This window comes from Eleginops maclovinus, chromosome 21, assembly GCF_036324505.1.
Source record: "Eleginops maclovinus isolate JMC-PN-2008 ecotype Puerto Natales chromosome 21, JC_Emac_rtc_rv5, whole genome shotgun sequence".
Lineage (NCBI taxonomy): Eukaryota > Metazoa > Chordata > Actinopteri > Perciformes > Eleginopidae > Eleginops > Eleginops maclovinus.
This window is the reverse complement of record NC_086369.1, coordinates 3,421,240-3,428,686: the sequence shown is the minus strand read 5'-3', so window position 1 is coordinate 3,428,686 and position 7,447 is coordinate 3,421,240. Positions and strand designations below refer to the sequence as shown.

The 7,447-nt window shown below is 41.0% G+C and overlaps 1 protein-coding gene across 1 annotated transcript; it reads right to left on the bottom strand.

Moving 5' to 3' along the window:
• Positions 1-1,111: 1,111 nt before the first annotated feature.
• On the bottom strand, positions 1,112-4,316 carry mc4r (melanocortin 4 receptor). The gene has a single exon (XM_063912220.1). It carries the CDS (start codon positions 3,952-3,954, stop codon positions 2,971-2,973), a length of 984 nt encoding a protein of 327 aa, XP_063768290.1. The 5' UTR covers positions 3,955-4,316; the 3' UTR covers positions 1,112-2,970.
• Positions 4,317-7,447: the final 3,131 nt, after the last annotated feature.

The window sequence follows — 7,447 nt, the reverse complement described above, 5'->3', positions numbered from 1 at the left end:
CTTAACCCTCCATTAGTACAAAGAATGTTTGTTCTGCCTTTAATAAACGCTGAAGATTGCTTAAGGCACGTGGATGTTACTTCAGTTCTATGTGCGTGCTTGCATGCAGGCCTGGGACGACACAAACTCAGGAACTAAAGCCACTGACCCACATCGAGGTAGCTACTACGTCTATTTAAGGCAGGCTTCATTATTTCTTAACACCTTTCGGCAATGTGTTCTTGCTCTGCTTCATCGTGTTACACTTCCAGGATTTTGTGTTTACAGAAATTCACTCCCAAAGTGCAACAGCTAACTGTGGCAGCGTGAAGAACACCCACGGTGCTGAAGTAAAACAAGGGAGGAAGTAAAGAGAAGGCAAAGAAAGTTACAGAATCATCAATAGCTGAACACTGAATCACCTCATCCTTGTTATTGCTAAAGATGTGTTCATTATACTAAGTTCATATTTTCCACTCACCCATCAAAAAGAAATATTCCTTTCTGCCTGGTTCAATGAAATGAATGCTTTGCATGCCTTGAATGTGTTTTGCTTGTATAACAGAAAAGATTCTAAGAAATAGCGACAACATCTGGAAAAATCATTATTCAATTCTTCAGCTTTGTTTGGAGACAAAGTACGTCCTTCACTTGAGTGCTTGTACATGATTTCCAGATGTATTGTATACTCTGATGCCCTTCAGTCAACAACAAAGTAAAAGATGATGATATCAAACTCTGAATGACTGTCAGGTTGTCACACTGATGTTCCTGGAAGAATACTGAATGTTTCCAGAGTTATGTTTTGTTTACTTCAGTTTAAATTATTCACCATGACCAGAGAACCATGGTGTCAGTTTTCTAGTACACAAACTTCAGTTCTCCATCTCGTGGAAAAAACTGTGCAGCAAAAAAGATTGTTGTTTCAGCTCGACTATTTTTCGAGCAAATGTTCATTCATTTTACTTTACACGTCAGCCCATTTGTTTTTCAGTGTACGATGTTTTCACATGTGAATTTGAAGAGCTGTGTGCTTCTTTCTGTAAAAAGTCAACATTGTAGTGTTTGTGTAAAGGTTGAAGTCTACGCTCGGGAGGAAAGCAGACAAACAGAGCTGTTGTTGAGGTGGCAGTATGATTTATTTAGGTTTCTTTGTAGCGTGGTTCTGTGAAAACAGACGATGCATTGGTCAAGCAAACAGCTTCATTTCAGCACACATGAATCAAATTCCAGGCGAAGCTTTCAACAGATAATGGGACACCTATTGGCATCTGTTTTCTTGTTTTTCATAAGCTCGATATGCACTTTGAGTAAAAAAAAAGGCATAAATAAACAAGGCAATATTGAAAATAGCAACAAATAAAGACTGATTACATCAGTTTCTCAAATACTGTCACAGAGGATAAGTTTGCTCTTTACATCACAGTGCAATATATTTAAGGCGAGGAGAAAAAGCAGGTTACACAACACATTCAGAAAAATACATTCAGTAAAATCGCTCCTTTTTCATAAACATGATGAAAAATAGATCTCTAGATGTGTTCACTGGTACATGCAGAGAGTGAGAACAACCCATGTGTGCAAATGTACACACATATCTATACACAGCACAGATTCACAAGAGCTTTGATTGGAAATCGACAGATGTCATGAGTAAGCGGGGACTTCTGATATTGTTTTCTGCTCCGACGAAAATCATGATTTGCTCAACATTGATTAAATTTTCAATTCATCCCTGCTTTAAAAATCTCCTCTCTGCTGCCCTGCGTCACAGGGGAAATCAGAGGTGAGGGTTTACAAAAACTTCACCCCTGATCAGATAGGGTGTAAAGCCACCACTGTGGAGCCACACACTGGGAATACACAATAAAGGTTCCACGTCAACCTGCATTTTAACATTTTGTCCTGCTATATATACATACACCAGAAATGCTCAGTAAGTGCCATATGTTGTGCTTGAGAAATACACCTTTTCTGATTCCTGAGTGTAGAATCTATGCATTTTTACATTCTTAACTGAGGGCAGACAATAAAGTACCCTCATTACAGTAATTATGTTTCACTCAGTCAATAAATGTCATGCACGAGCTCCAAAAAATGGTTGGTATGCGGGCCGGTTAGATCTGTGGTCATTTTTTAATGTGCTGTGATTTTCAGCAGAATCTTGTTTGATCTTTTGACTTTTTTTTAGAGCAGCTTGGAAAGTCGCAGGTGTAATGATGTGCGCTAAGTTTCTCACTTGAGAAGAAGCCAAAGGTAAAAGCCCGCTGCAGTGGATGTTCCCTGTACTGGCTTTCATCTCCTCCTTCATGAGTGGCACATAACGAGCGGGAAATCAGTGAGGTTAAAGTAAATTCGACAGACAGTTGTTCACTGAGGTGCAGTATTTACTAAGGCTTTCCCACAGTACGTTTTCTCAGTCTCTGTTAAGAGGTGGATTACACTCTCAAACACGGAGGTAGTCTGTCATATACTATACTATATCTCTTTGCTAGATATACACAGTACACACACTATGTTACAAAAGCTGTGATATTTAAAAGCCATGTCGATATATAAAGAATATCATTTATATTAAAGGTAATATGTATAAGCATGGTATTTTTCATTTTCTTTGACACTGAACAACAGGAAGTGTGATAAAAGAGAAATGGTTTGTAAATGAACCAGTGTGAGCATGTGTTTTTCAAACTTTCCACAGTGGTGATATTTACTTCAAATTGCACTTTAGCACGGCGTTTACCACGACACAATATAGCACTTGTCTTCAGAGCGATAATCTATATTACAAGGTGTTTGTAAACCTACCTCTTGAGCAACCTGACTCACGTACCCAAAGTCAAGCATATCAATCATTTACAGCCGACCCACACACCAGAGCCAAACCAGTCCACAGTGATTACAGCTCAGAATCTCAAAGTCCTTGTCGGCCCGGTTTTCATTAAAATGGCTGATTGTATCTGTCAGGGTGGCAGATGACTGACAGGCAACTCACACACACAGGAGGGCATGTGAGCAGCAGAAAATCTCTTTGAAGGTTTTCCTCATCTCTTGGCTGCGAAAGGCGTAGATGATGGGGTCAATGACGGAGTTGCACATGATGAGGATGAGGTACATGTTGAAGTGGGACATGAAGCAGGTGCAGTAGGGGTTCCTGGGGCAGCTGATCATGAGGATAAGGTGGAGGAAAAAGGGTGCCCAGCACACCACGAACACCCCGAGGAGGATGGTGAGGGTGATGGCGCCCTTCATGTTGGCCCGCTGGTGGATGGGCGCGTTGCCCGGCAGCGCTGCGATGCGCTTCATGTGCAAGCGCGCCAGCAGGAACATGTGGACGTACAGCGACGCCATGAGCACCAGCATGGTGAAGAACATGGTGATGAGGCAGATGAGAACCGTGGTGCTCTCTGAGTAGATGATGAACAGGATGCCGGACACCGTGCAGCACGTCCAGATGCTGCTGATCACCAGCATCGCTCTTCGCAGGGTCACAATGTTGTGGTAGCGTAGAGCGTAGAAGATGGTGATGTAGCGGTCAACGGCGATGGCCAGCAAGCTGCAGATAGACGCCAACAGAGAGCTGCAGATCAAAGAGTCAAACACATTGTCCATGCTTTTGATCAACGTAACGGGGATGGTCAGGCTGCCTCCGTTGATGAGCGCTATGACGATGGTCTCAGAGGCATTGGAGACGCTGACCAGCATGTCAGCCACTGCCAGGCTACAAATGAAGAAGTACATCGGTGAGTGAAGGTTCTTGTTTTTGATTATGGCGGTAACAACCAGAATATTCTCCAGCAGACTGACGATGCCCAGAGTAAGGAACACTTCTGTGGAAATCAGCAGCTGTTCGTAGCATCCTGCAGATGAGTCCTTCTCCTTGGCTGAGGAGTCTTTGTTCAGTGGAAGAATGCCTGAGGTTTGACTCCTGTTATGGTAGCCTTGGATCAACCAATGGTGCTCCGTGGTGTTCATAATGTGTCCTTTTAAATTCCCTGTCCTCTTTTCCCACGTGGTTATTTCTCCATCTCGCTGGTTTGCGTTAATATCTCAACAGGTGCGCTTCTGGAGGACAAACTAGGCACGCTTAAAGGAGAGTGAAAAAATTCCTCACCCTTCAAGAAAGGCAATTATCTTCAAACATCTGCTGCTGCTGTTAATCTCAGACAAAAACAATCCCACCGCTCTCCTCTCATCTTTCCAGTAAGAGGTTCAAATAAATAAAAGCAGAGAGGTGCGTGCAGGAAGGAGCATGTGGGAGAATGATTAACAGTGCGTGGGAACATGAGAGGCACAGCGATCAGAGAGCAGCAGCTCCATGTGTGAGTGCAGGCAGATCATCACTTAGTAAGCCACTGGCCTCCCCCACTGTCTATCGCTCTGCTAATATGCCAGGCACACACACACACACACACCCCCGTGGATTTCTGTCCTATCCGCTTGCTGATGAGGTGGGAGGAGGAGCAAAGTTTGCCTTGACGCATGAATGAGCAAATAAAACCTTTTACAATATTAAATGGATATTTGATTTTAAAAAATCAGCCTATTCAAGTCTAGATATCATAGTCAAGTTCTTTCAAGGTTTTTTTTATTACTGATGATCTATTACCTCTCCACATGGATAAAAGAGCTGTGAAAATGCAGTTATTTCACCTGAACTCTTTATATATTCTTTTACCCCAAGTGAAGGAGTTCAAGTATCTCGAGGTCTTGTTCTCAAGTGAGGGAACAATGGAGCGTGAGAAGGGCCGGAGAATCCTGACAGCGGGAGCGGTACTGCAGTCGCTTTACCGCACCGTTGTGACGAAAAGAGAGCTGAGCCAGAAGGCAAAGCTCTCTGTCTACCGGTGGACCCAGGTTTGAATCTGGCCTGAGTCCCTTTGGCGCGCGTCTTCCCCTCTGTCTCCCCGTTTCTGAACTGCACTATATTAAAAAGGCACTGGTTGCCCCAAAAATTCTTAAAGGAAAAAAAACAAAACATATATTTCTCTATGCAGCAGTTATGCTCATTTCCGACCCAATATTAATCAAAATCAGACCACCAGGAGTACATATATATGGAAATGTTCTGATTAAAACGGCCGTTTGTGTACCTGAAAATGTCAGAAATTGACTCATCAACACCCAGAACCACTCCAAAGTTAACCAACACTTCAGGTTTAGTCAATTATTTCAAATCAATACTCAATGAACACTGTAACAAACAGTTGTCAGATATAATGCGCACAGATAACCTTTGTTATATAATACACCGTTGCCACTCACAGCGTGGTAATTATCTTTTTAGATTATGATGAGGTAATTATTCTAAACATATTTAATTTCATTCATATGCACTTGTGTAATTATGTATTAATTAATGTCACAAAGCTGCAAACCTGGGACGATAGCAATGTTTTGTAGAGATAATAATCTACTAACCATAATGTAAATGCTACATGATTATATAGAGCGATTCACTAAGGCACCTCCAGTTTCCTGCTGCCAACTTGTGATTAAGGTATTTATAGCAATAGCAACTAGTGGACATCCTATTCTTCTAATGAGCTATGCCGTACCTTAACATAAGGGCTCTTAATTTGCTAATGTTCAGGTTTCATAATTGTATTTTGTCCATCCACTGTGACATGCCCCTTAGACTATCACAAACAATATAGAGAGCACAAAGTTACATTTTAAACATTTATTATGTACAAAATCGACCCACAATTAATCAAAATCAGTCCAACGGGAGTACGAATATGGACATTTTCCGGTTAAAACAGTCATTTATGATGCTGAAAATATCATAAATGGACTCTGCATCTTCAGTAATCCCCAACGACAATCCAAAATTGTTTCAAAATTAGCCAAGCAATTTTGTACTATTGTCCCCATAGGCTATTATCCCTGCTAATTATCGCACTTTTGCTAAATGGGGAGCCGTACTATATTTCTAACATATAAAACCTTTGGGTACTCAACATTTCTGGGTTCACAACAGGACTCTATGAGCTGGCAACTACACTGAGACGCTTTGTATTGACTGTAAGTAGTTTGGTTTCACAAGTAACAACGTTTGGAGGAGCTGATTTTCAGGGTAGCTAAGCACTGAAGAAAGACATAATTAAAGCTGAATGAACTCGACCTTGGGTTCAATACATAACAAGTAGATAGAATAACCCAAGCTATAAAGCACAGCAACGAAGCAAGAAGTTAATTTGTTCCAAAATAAACTCAAACATCGCCAATTGTTCATTAGAAAACTAACGTTAAAGTTGTTATTATTGTTATTATGAAATTGTAAAATGTTAGTAGCATCAAGGCAACAGCATGAACTCTGAGGAATCAAATCAACGTAATGCATGATTCATCAACACAAAAGGAGCCCAGTTCAAGGCTGTTTTTGACGAAAGACCTTTTGAAAAGTGTTACCATGGTAAATGTGTGGAACAAGTCAGTGGATGAAACACCGTTTTTTTAATATCCAACAAGCAACAAATCCCTTTAAAGCTAAGGTAGATTCATTTTGATTTTTACCAAGCACTTTTCTTTTAATCATCATAAATATATACACAGTCTATTTGATGGTCAGATTGTATTGAATTGGTCCAGGCTTGCACGGCATTAAAAGCTGCAGTGAGTTGCAACACACTTCAGAGTCACAGACCAGACTTTATTAGAAACAAATCACAAATATACAGCGACGATCCTGAGTGGCTTCTTATGCAGCGCTACGAAGCACAAATGGAAAGGCGATGGATGGAAAATGTAAAGGTCACTTAATAACATGAGAAACAATCCACTCTAGGTGACATAACTATGGCACCCTATTGATCCCATAATGGTCGAAGGAATGATGGAAAGAACTTCACTTTAGTCTTCATCACGTCAGCATACTATTCCTTGAAGAGTGAAGAGACCTTAAACACTTGATGATTCATGCAATGACATTTTGCATTTTTAAAAGACACTAGGCAAGGACCTTGTGACTTAGGATAGCTTTTGTCCATAAAGTCTCCTCGAGAGATGCACGCTATTTAATCAAGAAGACAAAGATACATTTAAGAGTCGCTTTTGGGGGGTTTTCCATTCCTGTAGTGTGTTATATAGGTTGCACGGTATATACGAGCATATTAGGGCCTCTTTAAATGTTCGGATTACATTAGTATAATGATATGTAAAACAATGCATTCAACATGTGTTTTAAACTCTACAAATCAGGGTTAAGGCCACGATCAGTCGCCCACCAGCAGTCCTTTGTGACAACTGAAGGACAGGCAAACAATTCCGCTTTAGTTCACATGGAACCACTACATAACAACGTGCTTCCATGCAACAGCACAGAAGCAACGGCTAATGGTTCTTCCCACTCTGCTAATCTGCGGTAAAAGGATTGCCATTAGCCCTCACATACTTGTACGAACAATATGTAAAAAGATTCATAATTTGCTGCGTGTTAAATCAGTGCCAAGGTCACGTTGAAGTT

Excerpts from the sequence above, each read along its gene's own strand:
- mc4r (XM_063912220.1), bottom strand. The coding sequence starts at position 3,954 with ATGAACACCACGGAGCACCATTGGTTGATCCAAGGCTACCATAACAGG.